Source organism: Vulpes vulpes, chromosome 9, assembly GCF_048418805.1.
Source record: "Vulpes vulpes isolate BD-2025 chromosome 9, VulVul3, whole genome shotgun sequence".
Lineage (NCBI taxonomy): Eukaryota > Metazoa > Chordata > Mammalia > Carnivora > Canidae > Vulpes > Vulpes vulpes.
This window is the reverse complement of record NC_132788.1, coordinates 16,163,815-16,181,317: the sequence shown is the minus strand read 5'-3', so window position 1 is coordinate 16,181,317 and position 17,503 is coordinate 16,163,815. Positions and strand designations below refer to the sequence as shown.

General features: G+C 54.8%; 1 protein-coding gene across 4 annotated transcripts in view; it reads left to right on the top strand.

The window, feature by feature from the left end:
- GFRA2 (GDNF family receptor alpha 2) overlaps positions 1-15,908 on the top strand; it is an 85,463-nt gene extending 69,555 nt beyond the window's left edge. For all 4 annotated transcript variants that reach the window (XM_072719421.1, XM_072719423.1, XM_072719422.1 and 1 more), the window contains 5 exons: positions 1,255-1,364; positions 2,081-2,221; positions 4,057-4,229; positions 13,555-13,608; positions 14,510-15,908. In XM_072719421.1, coding sequence (XP_072575522.1) covers positions 1,255-1,364; positions 2,081-2,221; positions 4,057-4,229; positions 13,555-13,608; positions 14,510-14,632 — 601 coding nt within the window. In that variant the 3' untranslated portion in view covers positions 14,633-15,908. The remainder of the gene's footprint in view (positions 1-1,254; positions 1,365-2,080; positions 2,222-4,056; positions 4,230-13,554; positions 13,609-14,509) is intronic.
- Positions 15,909-17,503: the final 1,595 nt, after the last annotated feature.

Below are 17,503 nucleotides of genomic sequence, written 5' to 3'. Positions count from 1 at the left end.
ACCACATCCCCCCCATCCCCCCAGAATGTGTCCCGAGGTGGGACACACACAGCTGCCTCCTCTCAACCTCTTGACTCTCTCTACCTTTGTCTCCTTTGTCAAGCGGGACAGAGCTCCTCTGGAGGACTGGGGGAGCTGGATTTGGGGCAGCCTTTGGGATGGCTTCGTGAGGTACCTTGTGACATGGAGAGAGTGGGGGCAGGGAGTCAAGGGCTGGGTTCCGGCCCTTCCAGTAGCTACCACAGTCTTCTCACTGACCATATATTGGTTGAGGTCCTACTGTGTGCCCATCATTGGGGAAATACCAGTGAATGAGACCTTCCTCGCTGCTTGGAGCTGCTGTGAGACACAAATGGTATGATACATGACGACCCCATGGCAAAGGGCACTCACTACAGGAGGTGATGCCGAGGGGTGGGGTGAGGTGAGCTGGCCACCCCCAGCCCAGGCCGATGGGAGTCTGGGTGCTGGGACAGGTTAGACTTGGGTGCCTGAGGTTCCATGTGACCTTCCACATCAGGTACTGGAGACAGACCCGGGTCACAGAGCATCCTCGACCTTGATGTGGCTCATGGTCTAGGAGAGTGGTGCCCAGGTAGTTATGAAGTAGTATCATGGGTGCCAACAGAGGGGAAGGGGTGATGTCACCAGGGGAAGAAACAGCAGACTCTGCCCTTATGGGACAGAGGAGGAAGTGGAGGGACGACAGCCGGGGTGGGGGTCCTTTGCTCTGACCCAATCCAGAAAAGGCCAATCAAGAAAGCCCCCAGGTGTCTCCTGCTGGGGGGGACTCTTTGTTTAGCTGCCTGGGGGCTGGCTCCTGTGGCCCTCAGTGGAGGTGGCTGGGACAGGGATTACTGTACACATTTTGCAGGCAGGTAGAGTGAGGTGTTGAAGGCCTTGGGCAAGGTCACCCAGGAGTGGGCCAAGCAGAGAGCAGAGCCCACTTTCCTGCCTTGGTCCCGGGCATTCTTGGCAAACCCACCCCAGGTTCTCTCTGTGTTCCCCAGACTCAAGATCCATTCACAGCCTGCCATGCCTCAGCTGTGTACCTGGTCCTCCAGGAAGTCCTGCTGCCAGGGAGCTCCCCGCATGAAGCCCCCAAAGGCTTGAGGCCTCTCCTTTTCCTCCTCTCCATCTTCCTAGCTTCCTCCCGGCCTGGGAACCTGTGGAGAGGAGCTGCTCTGCCGCAGAAAAGGTGGGAAGGCCGCCAGACTAAACCGTTCTCTCTGTTGGGTCTTCTCCTGACACCAGGTCCCGACTGGCAGACTTCCACGCCAATTGTCGTGCCTCCTACCAGACGCTCACCAGCTGCCCTGCCGACAATTACCAGGCGTGTCTGGGCTCCTACGCTGGCATGATTGGTAAGCCGCCCCCGCGCACCTGTGCCCACAGTGGCACCTGGCTGTGGGTAGGGGGCCCGGCTCGGGGCCAGAGGGTGGACAGTGTGAGCTCACTCCTCTCTTCAGAGAAGCCAGAGGAGAGGCCAGCCCTTTATCGTGGGGAGAGCAGGGCCCTGGGAGCCTTATAAAGCTTTTGAAATGAGAAAGTAAGATTTATTGCATGGTTTGGACATTCCAGGCACTGCCCTGAGCGGTAGACGTGGACTGTCTTAATTCTCACAACAGTGCTTCCTAGGGAGGGGTTGGTATCTCCATTCCACAGATCGGGACACTGAGGCTTAGAGAGGCCGAGGAACTTGCAGAGGTTCACCTTGCTAGTAAATGTTGGCACTGGGATCTAAACGCTGGATGTGAACCTCTGTCTCCCTGGCTCTAGAGCACACGCTCTGCTTGCTGGCAAAGGAGGCAAAGGGCCAGGCTCCAGGAAGCAGGGGGCAGGGTGGTGGCCCCCGATATCTCCTCTGCTGTCTGGCTCTGTCCTCGGTGTCTGTGTCCCTCTGCCCCATGTGGTCACTATCCCCTGGTGGCTGGGATAGTAATGCTCAGACTTTGTGAGTTGGGATGTATGTGTGTTTGAGGGGGCAGTTGGGAGGGAGGGGGTGTTCCCAAGCTGCTTCTCTTCCAGAGAGAAGGCCTTACTCTTCCCTCTCCTTTGCCTTCCCCTTCCCCCTGCCCAGGGTTTGATATGACACCCAACTACGTGGACTCCAGCCCCACTGGCATCGTGGTGTCCCCTTGGTGCAGTTGTCGTGGGAGTGGCAACATGGAGGAGGAGTGTGAGAAGTTCCTCAGGGACTTCACCGAGAACCCATGCCTCCGTAAGTCCCACCAGTCCCTCCCCGAGATCCTCACATCCCACAGGGGCCCCACATCGGGAGGTCCCATGGCATCTATGGGGCTTCCCCAGCAACCTGCAGAGACCTTGGGTTTTGTGTTCTTGGAGACTCATGCTACTGAATGGTCAGTAGGCCAGCCTCAGTTTACCACTGGAGACCTTGAACCTATGTCAGGGCAAGGTCAAAATTTTCTGGCCTGTTGTCCTGACAGCTTCAGCCAGGTTCCAGCTGTCACCTGTCCCTTTAAGGATCCATTCCCCTTTAGAATTGGTGACTTTCTTTTCAAGTCATCAGACTGCTATTCAAACGGCTACAGAGAGAGCTGAGCCACAAATCCTGCCTGCCTCGATCTGCTCAGTCTGATGCTCTTGCCTTCCACCCACTTGAAAATCGCCTCCCTCCTTCCCTGTGTCCTGTCTTCCTTCCATCCATCCTGCCTTTCTTTATAGCACTGGGGATTCGGAGAGATGAGCGACAGTGCCTGTCACTGAGAAGTTCATGGTCTGATGGACGCACACCGTCAGGGGGTTGCTGTGATCGTAGTACGGGGTGAATGATGCTAGGGTGGAGGTCTGTGCAGGGCTCTCCAGTCAGCCTGGAGAAGGCCCTGAAAGCTTCTCACACCCTGGCGCATTGAGGGACAGTGGGCGTCTGTCAGCTGATGAGGCAGGGAGGGCATGCCAGCCCACCCGGGCAGAGGTGCTTGTAGGAACTGTAGACTACCTAGTCTTGCTATAGGGCGTGAGGATGCCTGGAGTTACCTGGACAGGGACGGAGAGTCCTCCTCCTGAAGGACCTCGCAGTCCTGAGGATGTTAGGATCTTACGGTCCTGCTGGTGGTGGATGTGGGCCACTGAAGGAGTGTCAGCAGGTGGCATTGTGGGCGGACCTGCATTGCAGAAGGCCCGCTCTCTGGTTCTGCTGTGGAGGGGTGGGGATGTGGGTCTGACAGGTGGCCCGACAGAAGTCTGCTCAGGGGGCGGAGAAGCTGGTCATGGAGAGGATGGTGTGACTGAACTGAGCAGCGGTGGGGAGGGGAGAAGAGGGAGGGGGTGGACAGATCTTTAGGAGGCGGGCTTAACTGGTGGCAAGTGGGCAGTTAGAGAAGCATAGTGGGGGACCTGGGTGGGGAGAGATGACCCCCTTCAAGACTGGAAACATGGCCAGAAAGCAATGATGCAACGGAATGGAGCCATGCCTAGTTGGGACGTAGATGTGATGACCTGGAGGTGCGTCTGGGACTTGGAGGTGGAGGTTTCTCTAGGCACTTGGTTCCAGCGCCAAGTCTTGAGGACAGTTTTGTTCAAGAGGTCCCATGATTTCATCCTTAGTGCATTGGTGCTAATGGTGTGGGAGTGGGTGAGGCCAACCCAGGAGAAGAGCTGAGTCTGGAGCTCTTGGAATGCCAGCGGGGGGACCTGGCACCTGTGCTGGAGGGCGTGTGGGAGGGGTGGGGGTCATCGGTGTGGAGGAAGCCTCTGTAGGGGGAGTGGTCTGCAGCACGGGATGCCCTGGAGACACCAGCACCTGCCGCCCTGGGCCTGCCCTGCTGCCCCCTCCCGGCTCTCCACGCGCATGTCCCCTCTTCCCTTTCTCTTCCACATTTCTTTCTATTATGGTTTCTTCTCCAGCCTCCCTCTTGCTGTTTTCTTCTCTACGTGTGAGCTGTCAGTAGCATCTGAAAGGAGCTGCAGAGAAGTTGAGTTTGGACAAGCCACACCCCGTCCTCAGCTCTAGGTTGATACAGAGAAGGCGGTATCGGGATGTGAGGGGCAGCCCCTGGTTTCTCTGTGACCACCTGCTCTCTCCCCCCACAGGGAATGCCATCCAGGCCTTTGGCAATGGCACAGATGTGAACCTGTCCCCCAAGAGCCCCTCATTCCAGGCCACGCAAGCCCCTCGGGTGGAGAAAACACCTTCTTTGCCAGATGACCTCAGTGATAGCACCAGCTTGGGGACCAGCGTCATCACCACCTGCACATCTGTTCAGGTGAGGGGATGTGTCTCTGCAGCCGGGGAAAAGGAGTTGGGGGTGGGCTGAGGGTCTAGAGAAGCACCACGACACCCCAGGCGAGTATGGGAGATTAGGTCAGGGATGGCGCACGCAAGGTCCTTCCTTTGGATCGGGATCCAAGAGGCAGGGAGGAGCTGTTGGGGGTTAGTTTTTTTTGTGCCTACGTTCCCTGGGCGTTCACCTTACAGGTACGAAGCACCTGTCCTCTCAGAGGATTGTGTTAGATGCCATGGGGCACCAGAGAAATGTAAGGGGTACCATTACTAGCCATCTGCTAATTACCAGGTATATGCCAGTGACTGTCTACCTACTGCATCGAATTTTCACACAGTAAAGTGTTGGTCTTCTTATTCTACGCACAGGAAAATGGCCCAGGAGGGTTAGGGAGGCCACCCAAGGTCACACAGCTGGCTGGTGATAAAGATTACAAACCTACGTCAGACTCCAGAACCCATGATGTTCATATGTTTGTCCATCTGTCTATCCATCTATCCATCCAGCATGTGTTATGTTGCATTGTGTGCCAGGACTACTGTGGGGTGTGCAAGGGAGATCTTGATGAATAAAACCGACACAGTCCTGGATTTTGAGGTCCTTATGGTCCTTCCCAGGATCAAACATTCAACAAGCATCGGGCGTGGACTGTGGTCAGGGCTCCCCACTCAGCCTTTCTCTGCTGAGCTGCTCTCGGGCCTTCGTGCCATTGGCTACAGCAGATTCTTTGCTTGGGAGATTGGCTCTAGTTAGAACACACATGCACACACACACACTCTCACACCTGTACTACTCTTACATAACACACAACTCACCCACACACTCTTACTCATGCACTTTTCACATAATACTGTCACTCTCTCTCTCTCTCATGCACACATGTACATTTTCATACACTCAACTTACATATATACGTTCTCTGTGTCACACACACACACACACACACATTCTCTCACGCATACACCCACCCACCCCTAGAGCGAAGTGTGAAATAGGACCTCATGCTGAATATCAGAGCAGAGCAAGGGGATCAGTGAGATTGAGGGTGTGGGGTAGAGTGGGGGTGGCCCTGGAGTTACCAAGAAAGTTGGGGGGGCTCTGAAGTACCTTTCATGCGGGGGGCACAACCTAAGGAGAATGGGCGAGGAGAACAAGGCCTGGCTGTGTGTGTGGAGGGGGGCAGTGAAGACCCCGGTCTGAGTGGGGCAGCACGCTCACGGCACCCACAGGCACCCACAGTGCACGTTCGCCACAATGTTTCAGTCACTCTGGACAAGGCCCTTCTGGAGGACCAGTGTACAGCCATGTGACTATAGCTGACATCGTTGTGCTCTGTGCTTGAAATATGCTGAGACGGTAAACCTTAGGTGTCCTTACCACAAAAAGGGGGGAAAAAAGAGGAAAATGGTAAAGATGGGAAGTGATGGATATGTTGATTGGCTTGTGAGCATTTCACAAGACGTGTATACGTACATTGGGTCATCAGCTTGTACACTTTAAATATATACGATTTTAATGGTCAATTATAATCTCCATAAAGCTGGAAAAAACCCCAGTGTGAGGAGAACTAGATCAGGGATGGGGCCTCAGGGAGGCGTTCAGGTCCCCTGGACCTGTCATACTGGAAGAGCAGGTGGGGGTGCCCGTCCTGGTTGGGAAGCTGCTCTCCCTTCCGTCCTGGTAGGCTCCTTTGTGCCGGAACAGCTGACCTCTGAGTACCCTCACGTCAGACTCTGTGTGGACCCTTCCATGCCCTGCTCCCCTCCATTAGGTCACCCCTCCAGGTCTGGGCTGAGGTGCTGGTGTCACCCTTGGGCAGCTCCTAATTACACTAGCCATGCTTGAGTGACTGCCGGCGGGGGCTCGGGGGCCTGCTGCACGATTGCCAGCTCAATTTCATGCTAGAGTGGCAGGCAGCTCGCCGGTCGGGGCTGTGCCACCTGTCAGGTGACCATGCACTGGCACGGCCCCCATGTCCGTGGGCACCTCCCCCCACCCACCGCCTCCCTGAGTCCCTTGGGGCCCAGCTTACTCGGTAGTGGGGGGGTGGGGATGCTGATTCAGCAGGTAGCTGCCGACCTTTCCCAGACTCTTATATGACTCACCGTGGGTGTGGACGAGTTCAAGGCCACGGCCTCTTGCCCCACTGCGGCCCACTCAGTGCCTGATGGCTCTGATTCCTTCCTTTCCCCTAGTTTCCCTCAGCGGTCTGCTAAACTGTTGCCTGGTTTCTTTTAGCCTTAGCCTGGTTTTTCTGCAGACTCACCATCTGGGGGCTTGTCTTACACTTGGTTTGATTCCAGTGGAGTTAACACGATCTGTAAGTGAGCTGATGTATGGGAAAGTGCCTGCAAGCCGAGTGGTGCTCTGTGTGTGTTAGGTGTTACGAATGTTGGGGTGCTGGGCTGGCAGGGGGCTCCCCACGCCTGGCCTCAGTGACCACCCACTCACAGTCTAGGAGCCACTCGGGGCAGCACAGCTGAGAATGGCCATCTCAAGAGCAAAGGAGGAGATGCAGGCCCTTGGTGGGGGGGGGGGGGCGCCGAATGTCACTCCTGGTTCCTTCTCACTGAATCCAAAGGGTAAGGGCCCCTGCTTCTGTTTTCATCACGGTCTTTAGTGAGCACCTCCTCCTCCGTGCCAGGTGCTGGGAGTGCAGAGTCCAGCTGGAGGCTGGTGTGGGTGATTTGCCCCCTCCCCAGCTCATACCCTCTCCCTCAGCTCTGTAGGCTTGGAAGGGCTCCATGGTGGCCTTTGTGGGGGCTTTGGGAGTGACAGCCACCCATAGCTACAGATGGAGGTCCCTGTGGGAGGGCAGAGACAGGAGGCTGAGGCCCGGGTGGGAGGGAGGGTGGGGTCAAGGGGACTAGGGGACTTGACTGATTTCTGTCCTGCCCCTCAAAAGGCCCAGGTCCTCGGGGAAGCCTCAGGGACCCCCTTCACTGACCCAGGAATGGCAGCCAGTTGGGGACCCCACATAAGTGATTGGACATCAGGACCAGAGTGCCTTCTGAGATCTTGTTCTCAAACCCCAAAGGATGGAAGCTCGGCGAGGACAGTTACTTGTCCAGAGCCCCTGGCCGCCAGCTCCTGGACAGTTTCTTCTGCAGGGCGATGGATCTTCCACCCCAGAGGGCTTTTCCACGATGGGGAGCAGGCTCTGCAACCCGAAGAACTCTTGTCTACATCATGGGGCTGCTGAGCAAAAACATGGGTGTCCACAGAGGAGCCAGGAGCTAGGAGACCCCCGAGTTGGCCCTGTGTCTGGGCATCCTCGATGCTGTTTTGAGTCCTGCCCTCGTAGGCTTCCACTCCTGGCTGGACCCCCACTCCAGGCAGCCCTGCCTGCCTGGAACTCTCTGGAACTTGGAGAATGCATGGCAAGATCTGCAAAATGGTCTCTCCCTGTCCCTCTGGCCTTGCCAGGGTGTGTATGTGCACACACACACCACTGTGTGAATTCCCTCCCTGATCTGGAGGCAGCAGGTCAGCCGTGGACTCTCCTCCGGGGCCCTTTGTTTCTGAAGTGCAGTCAGCCCCTCCCCAGGTGTAGACCCGAGGACGGTGGTAAGCAAGATGCTGGCCCGTGCACCTGTCGGCTCCTTGGAGTGAAGTGCCCGTCTTTCCTCTCTCTGCATGGCAGATCCTACTTGGATTCACCTTCCAGAGTGTTCCCCTGACTCTGCTCCTGCTTTGCCTCCCTTGAGCCCCCATCATGATGTGTTCTTCTTGCTCTCCCAGCTGAGCGTCCCCAAGGATAGGGGCTGTCTCCCCCCTCTTAGTTGCTCTGTGTACCCCAGGGCTCAGTGTGTGGCATTGAGTAGGTGCTTAAGAGATGTTGGGAGGAAGAACCCAGAGTCCCCAGTTCATTGGGTTTATTGGAACATCCTGCTCTCTCCATTCTAGAACAGGCCTTGTGTGCTTTCTTGCTTGTGGGCAACTCTGCTCGGCTTACGTCCTTCTCGTCGATGCCGCCTGTGTACCTGCCATGAGGGTGGGAAGGTGAAGCAGTGTTTCTGTGGAGGATCCATGAAAATTGGGTCCAGGCCCCACCTTCTGTCACATGACGAGGCCTGGACCAGGGTGGTGCAGTGGGTGCGGGAGGCTGGGAGACTGGCAGCTGGTTCTTGCTTCCTCTGGTTGTGGTTTGTTTCCAGCGTCCTTGGCATTCCCGGTGTTTTTTTCTGGGCCAGTTTGCAGGGACCCATCAGATCAACTGGAGTCTCGCCTTTCCCAGGGCTGCAGGGCCCTGGCAACACAGTCTCCGTTGCTCTTTTTGTCTCTACCAGCCAATTTTGCTCTTATCCTTGGACTTCCCATCACATCTGGGGGAATCAGAAATGTATTTGGGGGTTGATGCAAGCCCCCCTCACCACACACCTGCAGTAGGCCTGGCAGCCTGCAGATGCTCTTGTCTCCTCCTCATCCTGCCTGCTGTCTGGCTGGATCTCTTACCTAGTGCACAAGCCCGTGGGCATCAGATTGGGGTGCTGAGAGGCCTTTCAGTGGGTTGTATAGTCCTGATTTATAAATATGGCTCATTTCCAAGCTTCGAAAGATTTGAATACATTCCCTCTTTTCTTCCCTTGGTCTTGGCCCCCTTGTAGTGTTCATTCATTTGTTCATTAGTGGCTTTATTCAACATGAGTCCTCACTCCATGTTACTCTGTTCCAAGCTCTGAGGCTGACAAGCTCACTAGGCCCATACCTTGGTCCCACACGGGTAGGATGGACAGGATGCATGCCAGATAATTGAGGGGGGAAGCCATAGGCACACGGGGAAAACCGATAAAGTGATGTGGGATCCAGGGGTTGGATGGCTGCTTTGGATGGGAGTGGAAGCAGAGGACTCTTGGGCAGAGTTAACCCCGCTGCTAGGCCTGGAAGAACAGGGAGGGCTGAGTAGGTGGCGATGTGGAACGGAGTGGAGTGGGTGAGGGTGTGGGTGACGGGCAAGTAGGAGCAAGGGCACACAGTCAGCATAGCACAGAACAGGTCTGGTAGGGAACCTGCCGGCCACATCTGGCCTGCTACCTATTGGGATAAATCAAGTTTTATTGGAACACAACCACGCCGCATTGTTTACATATTATCCATGCGCTACAGGCAGAGTTGCCTAAAATACTTACTAACCAGGCCCTTTGTAGAAAGTGTTTGTCTGCCCCCTGGTCTAGAGGAACAGCAGGCTCTGGGTTGGGTGAGAACGCAGGGTACTGCCATGGGGAGGATGGGTGGGAATACAATCCGATTAGCAGGCTGAAGTGGGGAGTGTGGAGGGGCCACCAAAGGCCTTTGACCAGGGAGTGTGGTGATGGGAAAATGGGTGCTGCAATTTGGGAAGATTCTGATGACAGATAGAGATTGGTTGGCAAAGGAGATGCCCTTGCAGACCTCTGTGCTCTCTGCCATAGTTGGCAGTCATAGGTAGGCAAGATGGGAGGGCTGGATGAGGGGATGGCGAGGAATGGAGGGGAAGAGGAGTGAGTTACCAGGTGGGCCTGCTAGGAGGGAAGTGGCCAAGGACTTTGAGATTTGGAGCTGGGGCTGGGACCAGAAGCAGAGGACGCAGTGTTCCCACGGATGCAACGCTGGGCTTGGCCCCTGGGACCCAAGCCACATGGGCAAGGTCCTGGGACAGTCAGACCTAGATTTAGGAGTAGGGACAGAGGTGGGCAGGGAAGAAGAGGTAGATAATAATTCCTTCCAACTGTCTGGGCAAGAACCCCCCCCTGGGAGAAATTTCTAGAAGGATGAACTTCGCCTTTGCTGCCATTTTCCTTCTTCTTCTGTGTCTGTGCTCCTATCCCGGGTCAGGTCCCTAGGGCCACCTGCTCCTTCTAAACTTCTGGAGGCAACCTGCAGTATAGCCAAGAACCTGCCTCCATGTCTGAGGGCTTTACTCTTAAAAGCTCTGCTCCCTGCCACCCTTGCAGCCCAGACCTGTGCCCTTTGAGATACATACCCCCACAGTCTCAGGGCTTGCCTTGAGGGAAGGAGAGGCTCAGGGTTGGGATGGGGATGGGGCAGGGGTTGGAGCAATTAACCTCTGTTCCCCTAAACTTCCTACATAGGAGCCCAAGAAGATTGGGTGAGATGGGCATCAGAGGGCAGCCTGGAGCTGGGGGGATTTGGGGAGGGAGGTGGCCTCTTCTGCTCCTGTTTTCTTAACTGACACTGAGGTGACCATGTAGATATTTATTCTCACAGTAGGGTGTGAGCAGACTGTGACTCGTTCATTTTTGGAGCCCCTTGAGGGAGCCATGGGGAAAGTTAATGGTGATGGAGAGAAGCAGTGGATTCGAGCCCCTGATGGTTTTGTCATTAGGTGGTGGAACCTTCTCTCCTCGCCTTGCCTGTAGGCCGCTTTCAGAGAAGTCATCTGGTGGGCAAAGGCCCACACTGCTCTGTGTGGCCAGCGCTGGGGGAGGGTCTCAGGGTCACCATGGGGGACCTTCACTGACTGCTCTGTGTCTGCTGGAGGTCAGGTGGCCCTGTCCACCTGGGGCGGAGACTGCTCTCTGCCCTTTGCTTTTTGAGTGGTGGTCAAGCAGGGTCTGGGTAGCCCCAGGCTACAGCTGGCCCTGGCTTTCCCCTCAAAGCCTCTTCCTGGGCCCTGCCTGCATTTCTCATGGCCCTGCCTTAGGGTGCAAAACTAAGCTTGGCTCAGCTTCGCACCTTGTGGAATGAAGGGACCCTTATGGGTGTGCAGAGCCTTGCTGTGCCAGATGCCCTGCCTCATGTAGTTGTCACGGTGGGTCAGGGAGGTACGTTGGTCTATCCCTATTTTATAGATGATAAAACGTATGTTACAGTAGATGATGTGACTTGCCTGGATGAATAAGACTTGAGCCCAGGGGCCTCTCGGGCTCTTCCTTGGATCCAAGGATTGTCCTGCGGTGATGGATACCAAGGATTAGGACCCTTTGGTTTAAAAAGCAAGGCCGGATGGGTCTGTGAGGATAAAAACCTGTAAGCTAGATTTCTGGGCACCGGAAGGAGGTACTTTAGGACAGCAAGAGGAAGCCCGATGTCACCTGGGCCGTCAGCACACATTCAGTGTGTAGCTGTGGCTCTGGGGCCTATGGGACAGACACGTCATTGGTTCAGAAGGACTTAGTAAATGCTGTGGGTGATGGATACACAGTGGGTGACATGGGGCATGGGGAGCAGGGAGGGGTCCTATCCCTGATCTTTGTGGAGGCCCATCCTTCTCTCCCACCAGAGTCCCTGTGGCACCTGTCAGGGATTGCCTTTGGGCCGGCCCAGGGAGCTGTGTCACTTTCTCCCATTTCTGTTAATGTGGGTCTGATGAGAGGATGGAGACACTCCTCTGCAGCTTCCTCTCCTTGTCTATCCTCCTCCTCCTCCTCTGTGCCCTCCCTTCCTCTCTGTTCCCTGCCTCCTACTCCCTTCTGTCCCCCTCTGCCGCCCCATCACCCCTAACCTCCCTGCCATGTGCTCCTGGGCTCCTGGGGTGTGCCTCTCCTTTTTCTCTCTACTCTTCTTCCTCTCTTACTTACTTCTTTCCTCTTGCTCCTTCTCCCCCCCCCCTTTTTCCTCAAATATTTGCCATCAGCCCCCTCTCCTCTCTTCTTTTAAGAGGAACCTGTCAAGTCCACTCATTTTGAGGAGCACAATCCAGCCAGAGGCCGGCTCTGCAGGGTGTCCACCTTCAGATCTCACCTCCTCCCCCGCTCTACCCCACTGGTTGAACCCAACTCCAACATATAAAACAATAACAGTTGCTTTGTTTGAAGTGGGGGTGAGAACGTTGATCCTGACTGTCTAGTTCTACACAGGTTGCATAGTTACTGACATTGTGGGGACGGGTTGCACAGGACGGGGCAGGGACTTGCCACCCCTAGAACCAGTGAGAATGGGAAAGAAGGCCAGGAGAAGCAGGTACTGGGCCATGTGGCCCAGGATGTCCCTGGTGCTGTGAGTCCCTGAGGCAGGGGTGGGGTGGGGTGCCTGAGGTAGGACTGGTGAAGAGGAGGGTAGTAGAATGGAAGACAGTGGTGACAGCACAGCCGGTAGGTGAGGTGGGCAGGCTCTGTCCCACCGTGGCCTCTGACAGCCCTGGCTGGAGCTGCACTTGGTAGAGGCCGTAGAATCCAGCCCTTGGGTTCCAAAGGGTACTTCTGCAGGCACAAAGGTGGGCGGCTCAGCCCGGCTGGATCTTGGCACCCGGAGTCACTAGCTGGCACTGTAGTCTTGAACGGGATCTTCTTGGGTCAGGTCCCTGGTTCCATTCCTATTGTGTTCATCATCACTGTGGTCACGTCTCCACCATTGGTAGTGACTTAGATTTTGGCTGGCCTCTGTGTGACAGCTGGGGCCTTATTTAGCTGACCAGATGCCCTGGGTGGTAGATTACGTATGATGTTTAAGGGATTATTGATACTTTTGACCAAGAGCAGTGATTTAGGAATAATTTCTTGGGCTTCCCGGTGCTTTTGGTGGCCAGAGCGTCCCCACAAGTGCCTTGGGAACCAAGCCTTTCAAAGCCAGAAACACCATGTCCCCCAGCTGGTTCCCATGGATCATTATGATGATGATAACAAAGGACGGTTCTCATGCACACTCCCTAGTCCTGCATCCAAGTGGTTATGCCAAGAGTAGAGAACCCTGGAAGCATCAGCAAGCCAGCCTTCCTTTCTCATTCCTCACCTTGGCCACTGAGCTCCCAGGTGTCCCACATCTGTTTAGGGTGGAATGGCCAACACTTGCCTCCGTTGCCAGATGTCTTCCTAACATGCAGCAGCAGTAGACATCACTAACCAATTACAGTTCTCTTCCCCACAAGCCCAGATAAAGGCTTATGAGCTTTTTGGAGCTGGCACTTGGATTCCTGTTCTGATCTATGACATTCATTCATTGATTCATCCTTTCCTGCATCTAGTAAAGCATTTACTAAACTTATGTTATGAGCCAGACACTGCCCAATGCAAGGAAAAGAAGCCACGATCCCTGCCTTGTCAAGAGGAGCTCCGAGTATAGTAGACAGATATGCAAATGGCTTATGACTACATAATGCCTCAAGCTGGACTGCAGAGCTAGGAGTCTCCTCTCCAGGAGCCCTGGGGAGATAGGACCTAAGTGCTGGTGGTGTGAGAAGGGGACAAGGTTCTTATTTTGCTGCTTGGGATTCAGCCAACATCTTCTCATGTACCATGTGCTTGTTTAATGCTGCCAGTGGTGGGTGGCAGGGCCGTAGAGTATTTGATCTCATTCAAGTCATAGGACAAAGCACGGCCAGAGAGCTGGCTCTGGTGGCCTGGCCTTACCAACACCTTCTCTTCCACAGGAACAGGGACTGAAGGCCAATAACTCCAAAGAGTTAAGCATGTGCTTCACAGAGGTGAGTGAAGGGCAGAAGTGGGGGGGTGGGTGCAAGGGCCAGAAGGGGGATGTTTCCCAGGGGAGTCTCGGACTTGGAGCCCCTAGATCCCATTGCGTGGGCCTGACTAGTTGAGCTTCTGACCCACCTGGACCTGGGTGGGCACTCACCGTGCTGAGCATCCAGGGCAGCAGCCAGCACCCTTGGCTGTCTCCTTGGGTGAGACACAAGCAGCCGCTCTGAGCAGAGGCCATCTCCAGCCATCCTGACTCTTTATGACAAGTGTCCTGAGCACCTGCTCTATGCTGGTTTTGCGATGTTTAAGAGGTAGTGAGATGGGAAAAGACACAGTCCCTTCCTAGAAGGAGGCCCAACACAGGAGCGTCTCTTTGGCCACATCTGTAGTGTGTGTGTAGGTGTTTATATATGTATAAAAAAGAAAGGAAGCGTAAGCTGCTAGAGGAGGAGGGAACTCAGACACAGATGTGCAAGGAAGCTTTATGGAGCAGAGGGATTCAAAGAAATTTAGGAACAGGAAGGACAGAGTTTCTCCCGCCTCTCCTCTCCTCTCAAGAAGCAGGTACTTGTGGACCCTGGGAGCTTCTTGAGATCGAAGTACCATGGCCCTCCTCTCTGCTCTGTGTCCATAGGCCCTCGTCCTCACCTGGCAGCATCAGCCCATTTTCCTGGGCACTGCTGCTTTGGCTCCCGGAGCCCAGGGCCCAGCTCAGCTCCACAGAAGCCCGCTCCCTCTGCAGGCGAGCACAGAGCAGGGTCCCTTGGGGGGACGGGGAGGGCAGGGGCTTGAGGACTCAACTTCTTGAGTCCTTTTCTTTGTCTGATCCCGGGCCTGCTGACTCACTTGGTTTTCTGTCTTTTGTTGTGTTCTTTGCTTCTGTTTCCCCTTACGCCGTGGCTGCAGCTCACAACCAATATCATCCCAGGGAGTAAAAAGGTGATCAAACCTAACTCAGGCCCCTGCAGAGCCAGACCGTCGGCTGCCTTGACCGCTGTCTCCTTCCTGATGCTGAAGTTGGCCTTGTAGGCTCTGGAAACCGTGTTGGGAGATTTCCGGAAACTACACAGATGAGAACACCCGCCTGGCAAAATGGAAACACACACAGACACACACACACACCTTGCAAAAAAAATTTTTCCCCACCTTGTCTCTGAACCTGTCTCCTCCCAGGTTTCTTCTCTGGAGAAGTTTTTCTAAACCAAACAGACAAGCAGGCGGGCAGCCTGAGAGCTGGCCCACAGATCCCTCGGCAAGGGGAACCCAGCGCTGAGGATGGGTGCCAAGGGTCTAGACGTGCCCTTCACTTTCTCCTGGTGTTTTCCTCTCTGGATCCTGCTGACATAAGAGACCAGGATGACACCCCTGCAGCCCAAGGGACTTGTGGCTGTGTTGATGCGAACTGGGGGCAGGGTGACTGCCCTTCTCAAGCTTACCCACTCCAGGGACCTGTGGGGGGCTTGGCAGAGGGTGTCAGGCAGCAGGGCAGAGAGGCTGGCTGCTGGGGGTCCAGCTGGGTACCTCAGCACCCCCACTTGGCTTCAAGGATGGAGTTTATTTCACCCTCTCTGTCTGTGGGTCGTGTGGGTCTGCATCTGACCTGGGAACCCCCAGCGATGCCTGTGGAGGGTGTGGCACTGGGTTCCCTGACTGTGGCCTCGAGGGGGTGCTGGGGCCAGTTCCAGGGGGCTCCGGAGCTCATTCCCTTGGGCAGAGGGAGCAAAGCTTGGGCACCAGCTCAAGGCTGCTGCTTCCTCTTTGGTGGCAGGAATTTTGAAATCAAAGAGAAATGATCCTTTGTTGGCTCTTCTGGTTTCTTATGGGTCCATTTGGTGGGTCTCTCCCCCGCCCCCTGGGGAAAGGGGTCTCTGAGAGGGGCAGAGAAGAGCATGGTGGGATGCCTGGCAGCACCACGCTCTGGTGGCTGCAGCCTCTCTCCTCCTCTCGGCTCCCCGTTCCTCTTTCCCATGTTCTCTCCTCATTTCCCAGACGAACACCAACTGTATGTACATAACACGACTCCTTTCTCAGCATATATGTATATACACATCCATATACATATATAGTGTGGTTCCCCCTTTTTTCCTTTTTTTAAGAGACAAAACTATCGAAATAATACCCCCAACAGATGAGCGAAAATGTATTATTGTAAAGTTTATTTTTTTTAATAATGTTGTCTATAATGGGAAAAAAAGGAGATTGACTCCCTGTGTCTCTGCCTCCGTCGGGCTGACTGGGCTGTGGAGGGGGGTTTCTGATCCGTATTCATACGTAGCCAAGGCTCCAATAAACATACTAGGAAGCAGTTTGCCTTCTGCCTCACTCCCGGTGTGCCTTCTCCCCATATTTTGTTGGCCCAGTGCTTACCTGGGCTCGTGGTGGGCCCTGGGGGGAGTGTGTGCACATGTGTCTACATCCGTCCTGTGTCTTTGGTGTGGGTGATGGAGCTCCTTTAGGAGATGGTTTCCACTTGGTGGATCTCTGCATCCTGCCTGTGCTGAACCTGCCAGGTCCATCCTCTCCTGCCTCCCCTTACCAATCAGTGCCAAGGCCTGTTGGTCCCAGCCTTGAAAAGAAAGCAAGCAGCAGTGGGGATGGAAGGGTGGGAGACAACTTGACCTTGATGCCTCGGGTCTGTTTTGGTTTTAAGACTACCTGGGTGGTCCCATTTAGTGGCCCTGTTGGTGTTACGTAGAGGGAGGTGGTATCTTCCCACTGGGACTCCTGGTTAATTTAAGGTATGTGACTCTGAAGGCAAGGACCTGGCCTTCTGGGTCCCACCAGAGAAGGAAGATGACTGTGGTCTATGCCTTCTTCTCTTTTTCTCCGTTTACCACTCAGGCTCCACCTGGACACTCCTGGAGAGATTCTCCTTGGAGAAGGCTGGGACGATGCTTACTGGCTGTGTGTGTGTGTGTGTGTGTGTGTGTTCACATGTGTGTATGAGTGTGTGCACATGGTGAGAGGGGAGGAAGACTGCCACGTGGGGGATGTTCCCACTGTCAGGACCGCACATGATCCCATCCTGTCGCCATTAGGAGATGAGATGCTGTTTTTCAGTCTCCCAATTCTGGATCCTCCCCCCAATGGCTCTTGTTTCCAGTTGCAGAAACATTGGCCACATTGGCCCATGGGCGTGATTAGTGTGGTGTCCAGGTTCTAGCCCATGCGCGGAGTTGACAGTGGGCCAGCCAGTCCTCTTCCCCAGCCACCACTGGCCTTACTCTGGGCTGAGGTGGCGGTGGAGTTTACTTGGGAATCCATGTTGTTTCTGGTTTTGTTTTGTTTTAAAGATTTTATTTATTTATTCATGAGAGACAGAGAGAGGCAGAGACATAGGCAGAGGGAGAAGCAGGCTCCCTGCAAGGAGCCCGATGTGAGACTCAATCCCAGGACCCCGGAATCACACCCTGAGCCGGAGGCAGATGCTCAATCACTGAGCCACCCAGGCATCCCAATCCATGTTCTTTGTGAACAGGGAAGACTGGCTAACTAAAAGGCTTTGGGTGGAAAAGACTCACAGAATCAGTGGAAGGTGGGGGCACCAGGGAAGGCCAGGGCAGGAACCAAAGGACATCTGAAGGGACAGAAGGCATGATCTACAGGGTCAGCATGCAGCTGCCTCTGAGATGACGGACCACCAACTGTTGTCCAACTGGCTGTACTGGGGCCTTGTGCCCACCTCCTGCCATACTTTGGTGGGAGAGGAGAATATGTCATGTCTGACATTCCTAAGTGATAGAAGCCCTTAGCTTGTGTAATGGAGAGAAAATTTCCCAAAAGGAAATGGAGGTGCCAGCTTTACTCTGTCTTAAAACCTCTCCTTGTCCAGATATCACATAGCTGAAATTTTACTGTTAAATATTCATTCCTTTGGTTGAGATGATTCCTGTTCTCTGC